Genomic DNA, 20,572 nt, shown 5'->3' on the forward strand with positions numbered 1-20,572 from the left:
TTGCCCACACCTTGTCCTTGATATGTCCAAAAAACCACATTTTTTTGGTCGGGTGATATATATATATATATATATTTTCACGTTTCTTGGCTGCGACTGTTCGAGTAATATTTGTGCATTATTTAATTAATTTTTCAATGTCCTCCAGTCAAGCTGTAACTTTTTAAATTACAGATTACAAAACGAAAAATGGCAGTTGGTCCTCCGATGTACCCAAAAAATAATTATAAAAAAAAAAAAAGAAAAAAAAGAAAAAGGCGAATAACTTCAAGATGTGTAAGAAGAGAAATTCGAGGCCGTGTGGTGGCGTATGGTAAGAGGCACCAACAGCCCGGCCTATGAGTTGGGTTGGAGTCTCACCCGCAAACAAAAGAAGAGAAATTAATTTGAAACTATACATCCATACATAGAGAATTTGAAACTGGTAACGTGCCTCTTTTGTAAGTTGCGAATTGAACTTCCCAACCTTAAACAAATATGTAAAAACTGCATTTTTTTTTTAATTATATAATTACTAGAAAAATGTTGGTATGGTATGTCAAGCAAGCACCATGTTTGCAAGCTTAAGCTGCTTGTCTAGAGGCAAATAGTCTTTCAAAGAAACACAGGTTCGATGCATAACGTGCAATAGAAATACTGCCATATCCTTCTCACTCTCATCAATAGGTTGCATGAGAGGCACATCCACACACCAGCTTACGTGTCTTACCCAATTGTGAATGCGTTCTGTGGAAACCAAGAAGAAAGAAACAACAGATTCCGCAATTACTCCCCAGTTGGAATCTGATAGGAGAGAACTAAGGGTGACTGGTAAATCACTCAGCACAGCATGTTCGTCAAGAATCAGAAATGGCATATATTTGCAGAAGCTTCCGGATAGCAGACCAAGAAACTTTAGTGCCTGTAGGAGATTAAGCAAAAAGAAATTAAACACAGTATACAAAACATGGAGACAGAAATAGGATTTAATCTCCGGTGGGAGCAAGCAATTGGAATCTAAGGTCATGCCTTTCACTTCACTGGCATGCAAGGCAAGGTGAGGACTAGGATATATCATAGACCCTTTCAAAATTGAGTTTCAAGACTTTGCATTGAAAGGGATCGAAAAATTGCATAAAAGGTTAGCAGAATGTCAATGCATCCATGTCCTATTGACACCAACTTAGACCAATCAAATAGGCAAGTCTTTAATAAAATCCTTCTCATCCGTCTGATACAGATGCAAGTGATTATTGACAATTTGATAAACATCTTAATCAAGCCACATTAAACCACTTGAAGTCACAATGCAAGAGATTTTGTCTTCCAAGTGAACATGAATTTGGGAAAAAGGGATGATTACATCATATCTGGCACCAGATACCAACTACATAAATGAAATGACTTTGAACTAGCTACAGATTTCAGCACAAGAAATTGAAAGAAATTATCAATTTCAACTATGAAGGGAAATATATTGTAAATGCCTACCGTGGAAGGATAAGTTGACACACAACTAATTTCTACTGCATCAATGAGCCACTGTCTTCTGACAGCAACCTCTGCATGTTGCAAAGCTGCTACAACTTCAGTGAGCACACCCCATATACCTGCATATATCAAAAAGCTTAGTAGCAGCAGTGACAGTATGGCAATCATTTTAAGCAACCAAGAATATCATGGAAACTCTTTTACTCCTAGCACCGAGCAGAAAACAAAAGTTTCAAGCCTAATTTATTCCCAAATTTTGTTGATTAAACGTTTCAAGCCCAACTTATTCCCAATTTTTGTTGATTAACATTCTCTAGAGAACTTAACCAGATCTTCAAGAATTAGAACAATAATGATGAATTATAAATTACAATGACATACAGATAAACAAATAAAGAGAAACTAACCATGTGATCTAGAGTTCAATAAATGAGATTTTAGTCTTCCCAACTCTGTCAACGGGAAGGAACCGTTCCTAACTAGCTTAGCTTTGGCTTGAATCTTCTTCAGGACTTCAATCAACTGGTCACCTTTTTGTAGTAGGTCTTCCTTTGAGACCTGTCAAGTACAGATGGAACTTATAAAAACATAACGGTTTTAATGAGTTTGGCATACATAACTCAATCAATGTTACTAATGGAGTAAAATCATTTTCAAAGAACATCGACACACTTGTACAGCTACCAAGGGAAAATATGGCACTATGTTGAAAACTCACATTGTTACCAGAGGCAGAAAGCACTTCTAAGTAAAATTAATCTATTCTAATAGTCAAGGAGGGTAACAGAAAAGACATACATACATACATATATATATATATATATAGTGAAAGAACTGCTGCAGCATAAACAGGTAGACAAGGATATCATGTTATATACCTGTAGAAAATTCGATAACCAACTTCTTCGTGACTTCCCTAAGCATCTAACTGCCTCAGACCACTCCACGAAATTCCTCTGATCTACTCCTTTGCCATCAGCAGATTGCAGTGCAGGCAAAAAGGAAAAGAGCACCTCCATACACTTCTCAATATGGGATATGTACTCTAGAGAGTCAAGTGATGCTTCATCTAAACACATACAAATACCCTTCCAGCATGAATTCCGTAACATGGTCTTCTGATCATCATGAACTTGATTGAAAGAAACTGAAGACAAGAAGACAGTCACATCATTGAATAACTTCTCTAGCCTGGAAGCTGAGAACACTTTTATTACTTCTGCGAGATGAACGAACAAACAAGATTGCAGATTCGGCTCAAGCATTCTGAACCTGGAGAGATCAGACAGCTCATCAAGGAAACTTAGAAGTGGATCAAATTGGCTTGCATGAGCTAAAGAGAACTTCAAACATTCTTCCCTAAGCGCTCCTGTTTTGAAAGCCAAGTCCTGCTCAGCAACCTGAGACTCATATCTCATGCAGCGCCTGATGACTGCTCCCCAATCCAAGGCTGGCAACCTAGGAGCTTGTGAAAGGCACCTTAACACCACTGCTACTGTGCCAATACGAGAAATGCTACCTGTCTTCACTTCAAATTCAAAAAATTAGGAATACCACTTGCCAGTACCTTTATACTTTGTGTGCTTAAGATTGTGTATGTGAGACAGTGAGAGAGAGATCATAGACAACAATAAAAGTAAATTTCTGGACTTCTAGTATGGTTCTTGCATATGACTTGTATGCGAATACATGTATATAAAAAATAAAAAGAAACATAATAGATTACTAAATCAAAATACCAAATTTTCCACTATTCAATCTCTTTGAAAAATGGAAATGAAAGAGAAATTTAAAAACAAAATTAATTCAAGAACCAGCAGTGATAGCACGTTCTACTCCGTTCTAGCCAATAATAACAAATAAACAAGAATAATAGTAAACCGTACGGATCCAAGTTACTAAGGGTGGTAGATTAGCAATCTGTTTGACTATTCGTGGAATTGAGTAATATTATTAATTGAGTGCCCAACTTGAAGGCAAAGGCCCATTCCTTGTCACAAGTAATCAACCATATTTGCAACTTTAAGCAAATTTGAGTCTGGCCATACAATTGATCTGTAACTAACTCACAATAATGGCTTCCAGAGAGATCATAGTGCAGACATTGTAGCCAGATACCTACCTCAGAGATATTGAGATGCATTAGCCACGAAGAAAGTTTCATAACTACACTGTTCTCAGAAATACTTTGAGAAACAGATCTTGAACCAGCCATGTCAGTCTCATTGGTAAGATCCTTTTTCGGAACTTCCTTGGAAAATAAATGATTTCGAAGAAAAGAAACTGCCCATGCTGCATTATGTTGCAGTTGATGGTCATCAGAGTTCTGTGCAACGAGAAATATCTCCTGCATTAATGATGTCAATTGCGGCTCACAAACAGGACTTGAAAGTAGTGGACCATTGAGATAGTGACTTTCCTGTTTAACAAACACAAAAATACATAAACCTTCCGCGGCCTAAACAAGAAAAATAGATAACAGAGAAAAGAAACAAGTTCAACAAGAACAGAAAATATACCTTCTGTTCATAACTACTATGCGGTATTGTAGTTGGAGCATGCATGTGAACCAAGCCCCCAGCATCCACTCCCATAGCATTAACAACTCCAAGCATCCCACCCAAATGGATCAAAGGAGGGTAAGGATTACAATAACAGTTTCTAAACAATTCCAGCATAACTTTTACAGATTCCACTTCAATAGAGTGCACCCCATCATTGAGTACACAGGCAAGGAGGTTTCCTGCTCCTATGCAAGATGCCATCAACAAGCTCTGATGGAAAATACCCGATTTTTTTACAGATACCAACTCTGAAATGACCATTCTGTAACCATTCAGTAGATGGTCTACTTCATTAACCTCCATTAGTTCTACCTTCTGGCAGAAAGCAACTAAAACAGGAAGTGCAAGACAAGACCCTACTGATAAAAGCATCTGAGATCCCTCCAAGCAAGAACCAGAGCATTGAACCAGTGAATTTACATGTGGAACCCATGACATAATTAAGCCTTTTATCTTCAGCACAGCATCATTTGCCCCAGCTCTGTAAATTGCACCGATTGAACTTGCCAAACCAATTACGATTCCAGCAACACCCCAGATATCTTCCTCCAAGTCATCAAGTCTTTCACGTGACAGTTCAGTAGCCATCTTCAAATCTGTATCATATGTGCTCGATGGGAAATATGCAGAAAGGTTTTCCACAATATCAGATGAAGATTGAGTTAGCTGACATATTATTAGCAAGAAGGCCCTTATTATCTTTCCCACTAAATCTGCTTCTGACATCTTGCCTGTTTCTGTCTCCATGGCAGGGTTATCAGCTACATCAACCCTAGTAAGAAGATCTTGACATGAAAAGCCCAAGCCAACTGCACAGGCTCCTTTGACAAGGGTGCTTTTGCCATTACTTAAAACCTAGAAGCATGAAAAAAAATAAATAAATAGTTTCAATCATTGTCTTAATGGACATTAGTTATCCTTTTTATTAGTATAATTTAGAAAGTGAAAAAAAAAAAAAAAAAAAAAAAAAAAAAAACAAACAAACAAACAAACAAAAACAAAAAAAGCAAAAATAAACCCAAAAAAAAAAAGAAAAAACAAAAAAGAACCACCTCCTCAGACCATTGGGAAGAAACTACATTTTAACTTATTAGACAATCGAGGAAAAAGAAAAAAAAAAAAGTTCACTTCCCAAGGGCTAAGGGCATCAAGTATGTATCTAACGATAAAGACATTTAAGTCAGCATGACAATAACAATTAGAATATTAGATTTACATTTTATTTTATTTTATTTTTATATATATGGGGGGTGGGGGGGTGGGGGACTCTAACTCGGGTCATCGCCCAAGGAAACAGTAGCATTTACCATTGGACTGACTCCACAGGAACCAAAAAATTTAAATCTTTATGCTTAAACTTATGCATGTTATTTTTCCCCCTTCCAACCAAAATTTTAAAAAAATAAAATAAAATAAAAATTTTCAACATCAAGTTTTTAAAAACTAACAGGAATAATATCAAATTAGAACTCAGCATACCTCAAGAAGTCCGGTGATATTCTGAAATTTCTGCTTATGATCAGTTACATGTAAGCAACTTGATATCAATCCAAGAGAGATGGCAGCTGACCATTGACGGTGCTCATGTTCATGCTGGAACAACCAACTCAAGAGAAACTTCGAAGAAGTTGATTTAACAGTATGGACAGATGAAGGCAAGACCTGACAATAGCAAGCAATGACAAGATTTGACTGAGCAAAGCACACAAGCACAAGTGATCCCACTAAAGATGAGTGGAACCTTTATGAAATAAATTAAAGGTCTTTGAACAGACATTTGGTAGGCAAAAGTTCCAGCATATAGTAGCTTTTCTTGCTGGTTATCAACTGAACAAAAGATTTTAACAGCAGATAATCTTAAAAGTTCCAAAAACCCACAGTCGATAGCAGGAAACATGGTCAATCAACTTCTTTATTATTGCTTTATTCTGGGGAATTTTGGTCCTTTTCTTGTCAGGTTTTGGGGATTATGTGCTTTTGTAATAAGATTCCAAACTTGTTAGACATTTTGGAATTGCCAGGCTCATGATTTCAAATAGTGTTCCCCCTCTTCCAATATGGTGCATTTGGTCAGTAAGAAAACTTAATATTTGTGTTGGTTAAGCTTTCAACTCTAAGGCCTTCACTTTATATTTCTTAATTAACTTTTTGAATCAATGACTCATGAATATTCGATACCCTTGTTTTTCATTTTCTACTTATTATCTCATTTAATTTTCTTGAAAGCCAATGCAAAGTCTATATGGCAGTCATATTATTATGTCTAGGGCAAAGTCTACAAGCACAAGAGAGCACCTACTGCACAAAGTGCACCAATGGCTAGTGCAATGTTCTCAGCAGATCTAGGGATTGCATCCTTTGCTATTCGTATCATACTCTGCATAAAAAAAAATCGGAAAAAGTTGATTAAACTACGTCAAGGGAAGGAGATTGACAAGTGTGCAAATGCAATATTACAAAAGCAAAACTAAAAATTGAACCATCAGAATTAATTTTATTTTATTTTATTTTTCTCATTTTGGTTTAATACTGGACCTTCAGAATATCATTGGCAGCTTTGGTGGTTTTATCCAAGATGACTGATGGTGCTTTAGCATCCAAGCACATAATATCAGCCCTCAGCCAACGCCGCAAGAAGGATTTCCATGATTGCAGTGAAATAAGTGCCAGAAAAACATTTCTTGAGAGCTGAAGGGATGCAGCTAATTCCACAAGTGCCTTTTCATATCCAGCATGTACATCCCGTAATTCCTAAGCATAAAAACTGTGAAAATAAAACCAGAAGAAGGAAATGGAAAAAAATAAATTTGTAGATTCAATTAGTATACCTTTGATGTCCCTTGGGTATTCACATCCTTAGGAGTAAAGGAAAGGCATAATAGAGCAGCACCAGGTAATTCTGTAGCATTACCTCTTTTCTCTGCAAATGAAATGTTCGAAACTCAAAACTCAAAATGAAATGTTAATTAATAATACAGGTCATATACAAGAAGAATACATCAAAGTTTTAGAAAACTATTACAAATCACCATCACAATAACCACCACCATCCTTCCAAAAGATATATATTAGTGGCAAGGAGTTAATCTTCTTTGAACCTAACATCATATTTCAGTTACAATAACCCAAAAAAACCATAGTATACCAGCTTCACTCTTTATAAAGGTTCCACGCTAATGTGAACCTAGAAATTATCTAATGAAGCATAAGTAAGATCTATTTTTTTCTTCAATGAAAAATTCAAGAAACCATAGACCTTTTTTTCTGGCCAACCAGATCCAATTTATGAACAAAAAATAGACCATTCCCATGATACCTGAAGAAAAGATCACCTGAGGAAATACATCAAGTAACTTCTCAATCTTACTTCCTGCAACTCTTTTTTCCTTCACCAGTCTTCGCCTTGTACTGAAGCATATAGACAGGAAAGTAGATTAGTATTAATTGTACACTACAGTTTTCTTCTGCCACAACTGATGATTAATGGACTAAAGGATATTCATTGATATACATGTGCTCAAATGTTATGATCTTGACTTGAAGTTCTTCCATGGCCCTAACTATGAGGAGATCTTTTTCTGAAACTAGCAATTCCGTGTACTTCTTCTTGAAGTCTGGAATTCTTTGTTCAATATGTGAGACCTGGGAACCATAAAGGAAAACTTAAAAGGAATACCAAGAACAAAATAAATAATATGCTGCCATCAGACAAGTAACCAACCAGAAAATTTACAATCAGAGGATTAGATAGTCCACTTATGCAAAGCTTTTAGTAATCAACAGGAAATGTTATCAAGGAAATATACATATAGAAGCATTCACAAGATATACCTCATATTGTGCTAAAGCCTCTAAGGCAGATATCCTTGCCTTTGCCCATTCTAACTTGTTACCAGCACGAGTAGAGGTGCAGATACCCCACAACATTTGCAAAACATTCTTAGAAGCTTCTGGATATGCTTCAGCATCCATTGCACCCCATCTTAGAAGAAGGCAAATGCTGCCAATAAGCAGAAACCCAAGAGTTAAGCAAATTCAAAATTGATAACGAGTGATTGAATATGCCTTACAGAAGTATCAAAACTCCTTTAATTACAGAATGGAGTGAGGTTTAAGCATATGTTACATTAAAAAACATTCAAGTCAATACTTCCATAATTTCCAAAGCTAGAGACTCTCCACTGTGAGTTGAAACCAACATCTAGTGTCACCCTCCGCAAAATGATCCAGCAATGGTTGGGTAAATGGAGGTAGATAAATGGGCCAATAATTTAAAATAGCACTTCAAAGATAAAGGTGTTTACCTATGTGCAAGATTCGAATATGCGTGGTAGTCTAGCAAATGCTTTGCAATCACATCCCAGGCTGTATAAAAGTCTGGAGAGGAATATGTAAAAAATTATAATCAAAATAATCTATATTTCTAAAATCAGCTTCTTCATTTACTTGGAAAAAAGTGACAAAAGTATAAAATTTTGTAATTGTAGCATTGAAAAGTAGTTGTACAAATATCCAGTCTTGACAACATAACTATAGGATGAATCATTTTGATACGTCAGGAAAAAATTTCAAGGATGCAAAAACCATGAACTAAGGATTTTTTTTTTTTTTCTTTTAACAAATTATAGACTGAGTAATCAAATCACTCACACTTGTTTGGGAGAAACCCTTGCAGGATTATAAAAACATGCAGAACTCAACCTGAAATTTTTTAAGTAATTAACAGTTACATAATGGTAATTTAATTTTGTATCGAATTATGGTGCTGGTATAATTATTAAAGAATTTGTTAATGACACATTAGACTTACAAACATAATATTTTGAGTTTTACCAATATATGTAGGTTACTTGTACACTTAACCTATCACCAGTTCCTTAAGAAAGAAGCATTTTGGTAACGGCAAGTCAAATACATATAAATATATGGTTACTAAAAATAAAATAATTCCTTAGAAATGCCAAGAAGTTGATAAACTTCTTGAGTAATAAGAAAAAAAAAATAAAAATAAAAATAAAAAAGAAGAAAGAAATGCCAAGAAGTTCACATGCTCACGTTTCATCAGCTCTTGAGTAATAAATAGAAACAAGAAAACACTTGCAGGCATACTCGTATAACCATAGGTACCAAATATAAGTTCACAGAAAATTCAAGGTTTACCTATTACATCAGCTTCACAAAGGCAGGCAAGGCTTTGAAAACCAAGAGCTTGAATAAGAGGATCTCGGCTCTCAATGCATGCCTGTTAAAACAAGAATTCAGAGTACTTTATAACTGCATGCATGAGAGTAAAAAGTGTCTCAGGCGAAACGGAATACAGAAAATCCTTACTGAAACAGACAAGATAAGGTCCACACCCCTATCAGCATTTTTTCTGCAAACATCCCGAACAGAAGCAGCCATACTAATACATATATTTCTCTCAGACTTGAATTCAGTGAAACCTTTGGGAAGCAATACTCCCTAAATATTAAAAACGAAACAGTGCAAAGTCCATAAGAACATACTAAAAGTAAAAAAACAAAAACAGCATGCAAACAGCATCAGATTTTAGCACATGAAGTAGGCCTCTTCACAGTCTTTCCTGTAGTTTCTTCCCTCAGGATTGACTTAGAAATCCAAATAGAGCATTATTAGGATCATTAAGCCAAGAAAAAAATGAAAGCGATACATCATGACAAAAATCTTACTTGCAAACTCCCAAAGGCACGATCATTTATTTCCCAGGTTTGACAAAGCAGACGAATGGCCGTTGCATGTAAGGTTCTGAACACAACAGAAACAATTTATATTGGTTCAAATAATTGCTCAAAATTAAGTAAAACCTATGAAGTTATTGCGAAGCCAATGATGAGCTATCCAATATATTACAGCAAGCGACATATCATTTAAGGATCCCCTCCAGGAACAGGAAGTCATAAGGTATAGCAATTCCAATTCATCAAAGGAAAAAAAATAAAAGAATAACGGAAAAATAAGGTGATAAAGGAAGTTTCTAAATAGTACATACGGTTTGGCATCCTTCTGAAGCATTGGCATAATAGTCTGAACTATCAGTGGTATCATCATGGAATGTGAAGCAAGTGCTGGAAGCATTCCTAGAAGTTTCAGCTGTAGAACAGTTGAATTAAGAAACTACAACAACGTTGTCAAATGAAAGAGCCAAAAGAAAGTACATATGCCCATTATTAACTCATGAAATTTGAGTCCAAGATACAGAAGGCAAACATACCAACATGGTATGGCTAATTACGTCTTTCCTTGTGAATATGTTACTGAAAAATAGGATCACTAGCAACAAGTGAGCTCCCAACTTAGGATCCACGATGGCTATAGCAGCCAAAGAATCTACAGCTTCACACCCCAGTGACTTATGCATCAGCAAAACACCAGCAATGGCACAGAGTAACGAGGGAATATCTACAAGAGCAGATTGTGAAGAGAATGCGAAACCAGTTACAAGATTTAAAAACAGAGGAACTTGAATAAATGAAGGTCTTAATATCCTACCAGAAGCAAATGTATCCTGCGGTACAGAAAGTGATAACAAGGACTTCTGTTTATCAATAATCGATAAAGAGTATTCTCTTAATTGAGAAGCCCATGAGCCAGGCATATTGTGCATTTCTTTGCCATCAAAAGAAAGACATAGAAAGAACCCAGACAATGAATGCTGATCCTGTAGAAGCGCAAATATGTTTTATGAAACTTTAATCACTATTTGCTAGCCATAGTTGCTGTCGTATTGAATTTATAAGAATAAGATCATCACTTCCTTCCCAAACTACACATGTGATAGCCAAATAAGGGTCTTAAAATTTACAGCCTTTCCTTTATAGAATATAAGTTATAATTTCACTTCTCCAGGATTGGTAATTCATGAATTAGAAACATAGATCATATCCTCGATTTCCCTCCCTCCCACGCTCTTTTACTCTTTCAAAACAAACACTAAGTTAAAAGGTAATGTGAAAGAGGTTAGGCAAGGAATACCAAGAAAACTGCATCTGCGACAAAAAGATCTTTTGAAGGGGGGAAGAAAATAAAAAAAATAAATAAATAAAAATAAAAATAAAAACCTGAAACCACTGATGTTGCATAAGTCTAAAGATGATAGATCCAGGTGAGCTTAGAGATGGAAACCCAGCTTCTTTTGTTGTTTTATTTCTTGGTGCAACAAAAAGTTCTAGCAAAAGCTTCTCTAAGATGATCAGAAGATCGGCTGCTGCTCCTCTGACAGATTTAGAAGTAGAAGACAAAAGGCTGATGACAGGAAATGTCAATAAAAGCTCTTCATGCAGAGCATGTGCTGTCCTGCCAACAATATATTCTGAAAAGAAAATAAAGTAGTAAATAAGATAAAATATAAGAGGGAGGAGAAGAAGAAGATCGTAATGGCGTAAGAAGAATAAATAAAACAGCAAATTTGGGAAAACAAAGTGTGAACAAAACTATCCATACTAAACAATGAGCTCTCCTTCCCAAAAAGTTATGCCTTGATATAAAATTCAACAAGTTAGAAAATTATATATTTTCTTTTTGCCTTTTTTTAATAAGACAATGTACTAACGTCAACAGAAAAGGCCAACAAAAAAGGCCATTGAAATTCAAAACAAACTTATTCAGTATACCATTTCCATATTTCCACTTAAGGAGGAAGTGGAGAAGTTTCAATACAGACAGCTGTTCATGCTCAAGCTCCAATTGAGAGAGTATAACAAATAAGGATAGCACTACTGAAGATAGTTTATGTACATATTGCAATCCTAAATCTTTTTGAGCAAATAACATGCGCCCGGAGAGTTCAGCTATGGGCTCAATCCAACCAAAATGCCTTTGATGAAGTAAACATATTGACAGAATTGCCTCTAACAGGTCAAGACCGCAAAATTGAGCCTCAGAAATCAGCTGCAATAAAGAACAGAAAAAACAATAAACGAATCAAGAAACAGGATGAGATAATATGATCAGATATCCCTAACCGTAAACCCAATGATACATTCTTAAAACAACATTGAACTCAGCAAATGGAACAAGAGTGAGCTTTTACAAAGCCACTTACCAATCCCATTTCTGCCCAACGCCTCAAGACCACCACAAATGCATCCACCATACATTCCACAAAATATATAAAATTCCTAGATTCCTGTAAAGTTTCAAGTTATAAATAAATATATACGAGGCACAAAGTTGAAATGAAAATTTGTTCTAAAATTGTACGAATCACTCCAACCATGATCCAACAGACCCCAAAAAAAGCCAACAAACAGCACTCTTTATCAAACAAGTAACAACTGACTTGCCTCTGAATTCTTGCAGGGAGCATATTTAAGAGCCTCTGTTAACAACTTAAAGACAGGCATTGACTCGGGAGGATATAAGCAACAAAATGATGTCATAGACGATATCAAATGCCTTGCAAACATAGATGATGATGCTGTATCCATAAAGGGTATCCTTAGAATAGAATAGTTCAGAAATGGTTTTAAGAATTCACAAATTTCCACCATCCCCAATTGCTTGTGACTTGCCATCAACAGTAAAACTTGCTGCACAAGTTCAGACTGAACCTCTGATCGGCACGACAGAACCTGCCACTCATTTGGAAAAAAAATAAAATAAATTAAAAAAAAAAAGCTTCAAGTTCTAATTCCTCATAATTTACCCACATTGTCTCTATATTCAAATATTTCAACCGAACCAACGGTCAAAAACTAAGGCCATGTTTGGTTTCACATCAAATCACATATCAGAAACGAAAGCCCAAACCGCCTTAGACACCCCCAAAAAAAAAAAAAAAAAAATCCGTGCTGAATTCAAAAGTTTTATACTTTAAGTCGTAAATTTAAAACAAAATCAGTTTTCCAATGCAGCTGAGACATAATTCTGAAATTTAATCCTATATATTACGTACAACAAACCAATAACAGAGTTGTCTAGAAACTCTTGGGACTCCTTTTTTACCTTGAAAAAGGGGTGACCTTCCGTCAAACTTGAATGCCACTTGACATAGTTCTTCTGAAACCCAAACCTCACAAGGAATCCCAAGCTTTTGACGAAAAGGTCCACAAATCTCGAGTCGGTCCCTTCGAGAGCAGACTGGAGCTCCAGCAACCCGCGAGAGACGTCCATTTGGGAGTCCATGACCAGGCGGCATAGCTCGCGAACTGACTGGTCGATGACGGCTGAGGAGTTGGAGTGGAGGCACTGAGAAATGGCTTCTCTTCCGGGTTCGGACTCGGAGTCCAGGTGCTTCGGGGCGGAGCGTAGCTTCGCGAATATTGAAATTACGGCGTACTTCTGGAGCGACGGTTGGGGTACCCGGATTTTCTCCAGCAACGGAGTGTACGACTCCATGGGAGACTAGTACAAGAAAAAGGGTTTTTCTGCCTTTTTTTCTTTTCTTTTCTTTTCAGTAGACGATGAAGAAGAATATGTTTACTCTCTCTCACTACAGTCGAAAAAGAAGAACAACATCAAAACGACCGCGTATAACTAATTCTAAACTTTGAGGCCTTACGTTTACGGGCCATGCTCAAAATAACCACCCCACCAATCCATTTTTTAAAAATAACAATTTATTTATTTTTTTAAAAAGTAGCCCATTTTTTGCTTATCTGGACGAAAATACCCTTTCATAATGATTTTTTTTTTTCTCTCTCTATCAAAACACTTCTTTTTTTTCTTTTCTTGTTTTTGTTTTTTTTTTTTTCTTTCCTCTACCTTCGAATCTATCGACTCATCTAGGGTTTCTTTCTATTTTTCCTTTTCTTTCCCTTTCGAAAACTCAATCATTGTTGCCACCCAGAGACAGAGAAGAGACACACCATTGTGGGCTCTACTCTGATCTGTCATTTGTCGCTGCCATCATCGTCGCACCACCATTGTCGCCACAGTTGATGAGAATTCCAGTTCGAGTGGTTCCTCTCGATGTGTTTCTACTTTCCTAAATGTTGTCGTTCTCGGCAATGTTGTGAGTGAACCTTGTCCTTTACTACGTTATCACCGCTTTTCTGGTTTCTATACCATAAATTATCGATGCTATTTTTTTTTTCTCTCTCTTAGTTTTGATTCATTTTCGCGTTAGTATAGTAGTTTGGGTGGTTGGGTCTTTATACTTTTAGAGAGCACAGATTGATTCATTGGAATTTGGTTGGATTTGCTTTTCTCTTTTTAATATATAGATCTTTGAATCTGGTTTGTGTTTGGATCTTTGGCAATGTTGGTTCATGTGGTTAGGATTGATAACTGCTTCGATTTTGAGGTCAGTTCCTCATACGAAATTTATCTTGTTGGCAAGGAACTGAGGACTTGAGAAAGGAAATAGGTCATTGCAGCGAAAGATAGCTTCGAACTTGAGGACATCTTATATTTTCTCTTACTCATTTGATTTCAGAGTTTTTTTTTTTAGTATTGTTTTGTTTTTTTTTTTTTTCAATTTTTTAGGAATTAAATGTTGTTGCCTTTCGAGATAGTCGGATAGTGCAACTTGTTGTCTATTGAATTGCAGACTTGGTCTTTGCATGGAAAATGATATCAAATGGGTCCAACCATTATATCGTGATCTTTTCCCTCTTTTTATAAGTATCAATGCTCGCATTGGTGGTTCTATGAAACATTGAAGTTTTTTATATATTTTTCCTTATGAACTATGAGAAGCTATTTGATGATTAGTCTATATTGCAAAGTGTTAAATCTTGATAATTTTATTACATTGGTTGTTCTCTTAACTGTTTGGAGATCCTTATGTATCTTCTTTGAACATTTTTTGGTGCTCATAATATTTAGGGTGCCGGTAAATCAACAATTTTGAACAGTCTAATTGGACATCCTGTTTTGGTACGTTGAATTTGTATTTTAATAGTGGGATCCTTTTTTATTATTTTTTCTATTTGATAGGACTGCGTAGAAGTTTCTTCTTTATTCTGAAGTTTTATTTCTCATTTACTTTCAGCCAAATGGTGAAAAGGGTGCAACTCAGGCTCCCATAAGCATTGATTTACAAAGGGATGGTACTTTGAGCAGCAAATTATACAAGAAGTGGACTTTGGTTGGTGCATTGACTGTATCAGGACAAGGAAGTTGCTTCCAATATCCCAATTATGAAAACAAGCATCATTTCTTCTATGAGGTGGTTTTGGCTGTAGAGTCTAGATGGCATTTCAGTACAAGATGGATGATTTACATAAATACTTAAATTATTGAGTACTGATATAAGCTTAGATTATTGGCTCGACTTCATTGCAATTTTTTTTTTTTAATGTAAACAACTAGGTGCTATATTGCAAGAAGTGAATTTTTTTTTTCCTAGATTTATATAAATCTTTTGATTTATATTTTTCATAAACAATATTAAAGCTCATTTACCAATTGAATCAGATTTAATTGCTATTTTTTCCCCCCCAGCCTTGGTTTCAAAAAGATTGTAGGATAGAAAGTCCAGCATTAGTTCCCAAAAGAATCAGGTAAATGTCAAATTATATTTATTGCCTTTATTTATGCTTCTTCTTCTCCCTCTCTAACCACATTTATAATATGGTAATTCAGAAACTTAATTTGAAAATGATATTTGCTTAAACACAATTCTAACATGTATGATATTTTGTGACTTATCATGATGATTGCTTATTTGTGATCCATAGTTTGGAGATGGGGATGGTTTATATCTCTATTATTTATGTATTTATGTTTACTGCAAAGAAAATGAAATCCATTGATGCGTTTAGTGGCACATATTTCTGCATTTAGGCTAATGTTATTTGTTAGTCATCTTATGCATCTGCTAGTGTCTTATATTTGTTATGATCATTTTCCAAACAATTTTATGCCCAGTTGGCTTTGCAAACCAATCTCAACAAAGTTAGCATGCAAATTATTCTTAGAGTTTAAGATTAGAGATAAATAAGTGCTTCCCTTTTAATGAATCATGTGATCCTCTATCAATGATAATCCTATGCTAGACCTACTATGAATTGGGCTCGCAAAACTTTTTTTTATATCAAAACTGAAAGAGGAATTATTGATAAGTTAGATATATTGAGAGAATATGCGAGTTACATTAGAAGACCTACCCATTATACAAGAATAAAATTAACTCATTTTAGTTTAATTAAGAAATATTTAAATATTTAAATTTTTTACTATTATTGATTTTTTATTTTTTTAGCACTAAAGGAGCAAGTGATGGACCAAGCAGAAAATTGAAGCACAAAATTTGAGATCATATAGTTGCAAATGACTACTGAGAAAATTAAAAAAATAAGGATTTAAAGCTCTCACAAACACACACACACACACACACACACACACACACATACTCACAAAGATAAAGAAAGAGAGAGAGGGAGAGATAAAGAGATAGAGAAGCATTGGTGGTGGTTTGTTTTCCATTAATGTAAGTTGCTATTTTGAACAAAATAGAAAATGTTATGCAAGTTGATGCTGCATTAATGCATTAATATTGAATACGGTACGATTTGAAGGTACATAGTCATCCCAGAATGAAGCCATTATGGGAATAAGTGATCTGCAATGCAAGTGATTTAAGCATTCGAAAATAAATGACCAACATTAAAAAATGGAGTTTTTAAAAAATTTGCACTGTAAAGCATAATGTAACCCTTAATATCTTTCTATATGAGTTGTTTTATTGCAGTGGTGACTGTGGTATTTTTACACTCAAGCCTATGGAGTTTTTACATGTTAGATTACCATTGACTTTCACACAAGATGACATAGAGTTCTTCAGGAGGAAGTATGCTCATGAGGCTTACAACAAAGAACTAAGCATATACGTTAGGCGATGATGCATTTTTCTAATAGATTTTCCTCCAAGCAGAAATCGTTTTCCTTCTGTTGAAATTTTTTTCCTCCAAGTGGAAATATTTTCCTCTAGTCGGAAATCCCACATGGTTAATTAAAGCTTCTGGATAATTTTCTGCCTAGCGGAAAATTTTTCCTCCAAGCGGAAATCGTTTTCCTCCTGTTGGAAAATTTTTTTTCCAAGCGAAAATCGTTTTCCTCTTGTTGGAAAAAAATTTCCTTCAAGCGGAAATTGTTGAATAATATTTAGTCATATTGGAAACTAATTTTCTCCATTTTGAAAATCAATTTCTAATAGATTGTTTAAGTTAATAGTAGGGTAAAAAAACATTGAAAGTGGAGACAAATATTATATAAGATGAAGATGGATTTAACAAAAAATGTATTGACGTTTAAAATCAATAACCATTTAAAAGAAAAGAAAAAATGATATATATTTGTTTTTCTTTTCAAAATCATTTGGACATTTCATAAAATGAGATGTAAACTAAAGATTTAAAATCTATTCCAAAAAGTCTCTTTTCATTTGGGATTAAATTCAAAAAAAGAAAAAAATTGCTAATAAATCTTCCACCGTCGAGTAGAAAATATAATATCCAATATATGAAATAATTATCAAAATATATTAAACCATAACACTAAATTAAAACTTTCTAATTCGAAACATAAGACAATGGATTTGTACATCTCTGCCTATAATGCCAACATCACTGCATCGGCTACATCTACGTCCAATAACATTTTCACCTTCGGATGGTATGCATGGCATCCTCGGCCTACCGGTTTGCCTACATGTCCATCTCGGTGGAAGAACAATATGACTTGCCATGTCATCCGAAGCATGCTACTGTTTTTCATCTAACACAGGATAAATAGACTCAGCATAAGCTGCACGATATGCATCTTCGGTGTAGAAATGAGAACACATGCCATAAGTAGCAATTTTGCATTCTTTACAAGCGGTAATACAATGATCATAAGGATATTGACCAAGATCGAAGACTTTGCATGAGCATATTTTTTATTGGAGATTAACTGTACCCCTCAAACTCCCACCTTCCACAAGAAATTCATGCATATTAACGGCCTTCACATGTAGTCCAATAGACTCCAAATTTTGGAGTTTGAGTTGCTTTTCCATATGGTCAGTGTCAGGACCCGTCCAAAATTCCTCACCGGAACCCTAGACAAGCCCTGATCCCAGAGAAACCCTACCGGACCCTTCAATGGAAAATCCGACAGAACCTCCCCTAAGGGTTGGACTTACCACAAATTTCCTGTACTGAAAACACACTTTTATATTCATCCCCTTATTCCTCCCACAAACTATAAGTTGATTTCCACAAATTTACAGCACTCCAAATGAATAACAGTAATCCAGTGCATAATTAATACATAAATGTCCAGGACAGTATACAGAGCTTCATGAAGTACTATTAAGTATAGAATACAACAAGGATGAAAGAAATATTACAATTGAAATAAACGAAGACAAATCTACCACCCCTTGCATCTAAGGGAACGGAATTTCAAAACGTGAGATGCTAATCATCTCAGTGAGTGACCCTATCTACTGAACACTTTTAATATTAATAGTATAACAAATAAAGGAATTTAATTAATACCAACAATTAAATAAATAAATAAATAATAAACCTTTGAAAGTAATATTTTCTCTCAAAACCCTCACTATTCACTCCGTTGGAAATGTTCCCTTTTTAAAACATTTTCACAAAACCCGTTATTCGTATTCCCCGAAAACCAAGGGATCAATTAATTTAATAAACAATAAATAAATACCCCAAATATAAATAAAATGTAATAAAATATAATAAATAATTTTTGAACACTTTGGGGTTTGAAATTTCTATCCGAAAATTTATACTTGACGCACCACACCATATACCAATGATGCCCTCCGATACCCAGTGTCTCGAGCACCGACTGGCGGGGAGGTTAAAGAGGAAAACTTGCATACGACGCTTCGGCGTCCTGATAGCGCCGCTGCTGAAACCATCATCCCGGCCACGGAGGGGGGCGGCTATGTGCACTATATAAAACTTGCCTGCCCTCGGTCCAATGGCAACTCACGGGAGACATAATAACTTGTGTGCTAACCACATATACAGCCAGAACACCAATACTATATGAGTGCGTCTAAAACCAATTATTAAGTTTCTTATTACCGTACTGATTTTCCAAAAATTACCGTGGAAAATATACCAGTTTTCAAATTCACCATCCCACATTTTCCTTTAACATTTCCGGTACGAAACCATCGATAACGATATGCAAATAATTTTTCTCGTATCACAAAGTCCATCAAATAATATTCCACGGGCATAATTATCGAATTTGAAACCACCAATTTAAACAAATATTTTCCTTAAAATATTTAAATCAATTATGCCCAAAAAATAATATAAAAATCCAAACACAATTAATTAATGAAAATACTTTGCTCATGTGTAATAAATACAATTAAATCACAATAAAATAATAATCGGGAATTTCTTAATAACCCAAAATTTCCGTTTAGCATCAATGGGTATATATATATAAAATAATATTTTTTCCACAATTATATTTAAATTCCACCACATGAGCATAATTTCATATACCAAATTAACACCAAATAAATAAAATTAATCACCCCAAAATAGTTTTAAAGGTGGGTCATTCACCTTAAATACGTATATCAGTCAAGATCCTCCGCAAGATCAACTCCACTACCCACACGTGCACCTAAAACATCCACAATACACCAAATCAAATATATTAATATTTTAATCGGGTAACACCCAAATGGGTACCCGGGGAGCGAACACAAACCACAATCAAAATTGACGAGTAATATACCGAATCGAAGCTTGAGTGACGAGGATCACGGATCCGGTCTTACTTCCCGGAGATCGGACCCGAGGTGGTCGGAATCTCACCGGAAAGCTTTCGGGATTCAACTCTTCGATTCTCTCAAACCGTCACGAATTGGAGGAAAAGGACACCAGATTTGGATTCAGGAGGTCAGAATTAGTGGAGAAGGACCGAAGACGGGACTGGGCACTCACCGGAATAGGGATTTCTCCAGCGAGCCGTCGCGGTCACCGGCAACCGTCGCCGCTGACGATGCGTGAGGTGGCTGGTGGCTGAGATTTTTGGGGGTTTTGTAGATCGGAGGGAGAGGGTCTCAACGGTACAGGCAGTGACAAGAACGGAGGTCGGAATGTGGAGATCTCGGCTGTTGAAGGAATCGACGCCGCCGCCGGAAAAAGCCCCGATCCGGGCGCGTCGCCGGTCGATTGGCCGTGAAATTTTGGGGTTTGGCCGGGAATGGAGAGGCGCTCCTATCTGGCTAGCGCGTGTGGCAAGAATCGATCGAAAAATTTTGCAACTCTAGTGGCCGGCAATTTTCTCTCTCCCTCTCTCTCTCTCTCTCCTCTCTCTCTTTCTCTCTCCTCCCCCGTCGTCTTGCCAAATAAAAGCCACCATGGGTGACACTGTTCACCCACGTGGACCTCTCAGACGTCGACACATGGCGTCACTGCGCACTTAAGCCAAATATAATAAAATATTATGGTATTCGGAAAACTTCACACGCCCATAACTTTTTAACCAGATGTCCAATTTAAGCGTGCCGCTAGTCTATGAACTCGTATCGATAAGTACTTTACAACCATACAAAAGTCAAAACAAAATTCTATAACGATAAAAAGTTA

General features: G+C 35.8%; 2 protein-coding genes across 7 annotated transcripts; one reads left to right on the forward strand and one right to left on the reverse strand.

The window, feature by feature from the left end:
• Positions 1-381: 381 nt before the first annotated feature.
• On the reverse strand, positions 382-13,546 carry LOC107415483 (protein RST1). Of its 3 annotated transcripts, none has more exons than XM_016023822.4 (25): positions 12,999-13,546; positions 12,338-12,625; positions 12,097-12,180; positions 11,666-11,942; positions 11,114-11,364; positions 10,545-10,713; positions 10,267-10,454; positions 10,045-10,145; positions 9,725-9,800; positions 9,366-9,497; positions 9,195-9,276; positions 8,339-8,411; positions 7,866-8,034; positions 7,546-7,676; positions 7,351-7,442; positions 6,863-6,954; positions 6,570-6,785; positions 6,334-6,411; positions 5,514-5,696; positions 3,990-4,889; positions 3,593-3,889; positions 2,349-2,993; positions 1,878-2,028; positions 1,471-1,589; positions 382-901 (listed from the first exon to the last, which is right to left on the reverse strand). In XM_016023822.4, exons 1-25 carry the CDS (start codon positions 13,389-13,391, stop codon positions 539-541), a joined length of 5,550 nt encoding a protein of 1,849 aa, XP_015879308.3. In that variant the 5' UTR covers positions 13,392-13,546; the 3' UTR covers positions 382-538. The 3 variants fall into 3 exon arrangements, with proteins under 3 accessions (XP_015879308.3, XP_048328793.2, XP_048328794.2); XM_048472836.2 differs by having other exon boundaries at positions 10,045-10,169; XM_048472837.2 differs by lacking the exons at positions 382-901; positions 1,471-1,589; positions 1,878-2,028 and having other exon boundaries at positions 2,859-2,998; positions 10,045-10,169.
• Positions 13,547-13,732: 186 nt separating this feature from the next.
• On the forward strand, positions 13,733-15,325 carry LOC107415479 (uncharacterized). 4 transcript variants are annotated; one of them, XR_001581225.4, is made up of 3 exons: positions 13,741-14,007; positions 14,823-14,873; positions 14,989-15,325. XR_001581225.4 is itself a non-coding variant. In XM_025072425.3 (3 exons), exons 1-3 carry the CDS (start codon positions 14,254-14,256, stop codon positions 15,229-15,231), a joined length of 339 nt encoding a protein of 112 aa, XP_024928193.3. In that variant the 5' UTR covers positions 14,014-14,253; the 3' UTR covers positions 15,232-15,325. The 4 variants fall into 4 exon arrangements, 2 of the variants coding, with proteins under 2 accessions (XP_024928193.3, XP_024928194.1); XM_025072425.3 differs by lacking the exon at positions 13,741-14,007 and adding an exon at positions 14,014-14,298; XR_007240560.2 differs by lacking the exon at positions 14,823-14,873 and having other exon boundaries at positions 13,733-14,007.
• The last annotated feature ends 5,247 nt before the right edge of the window (positions 15,326-20,572 follow it).

This window comes from Ziziphus jujuba, chromosome 4 (genome assembly GCF_031755915.1).
Source record: "Ziziphus jujuba cultivar Dongzao chromosome 4, ASM3175591v1".
Lineage (NCBI taxonomy): Eukaryota > Viridiplantae > Streptophyta > Magnoliopsida > Rosales > Rhamnaceae > Ziziphus > Ziziphus jujuba.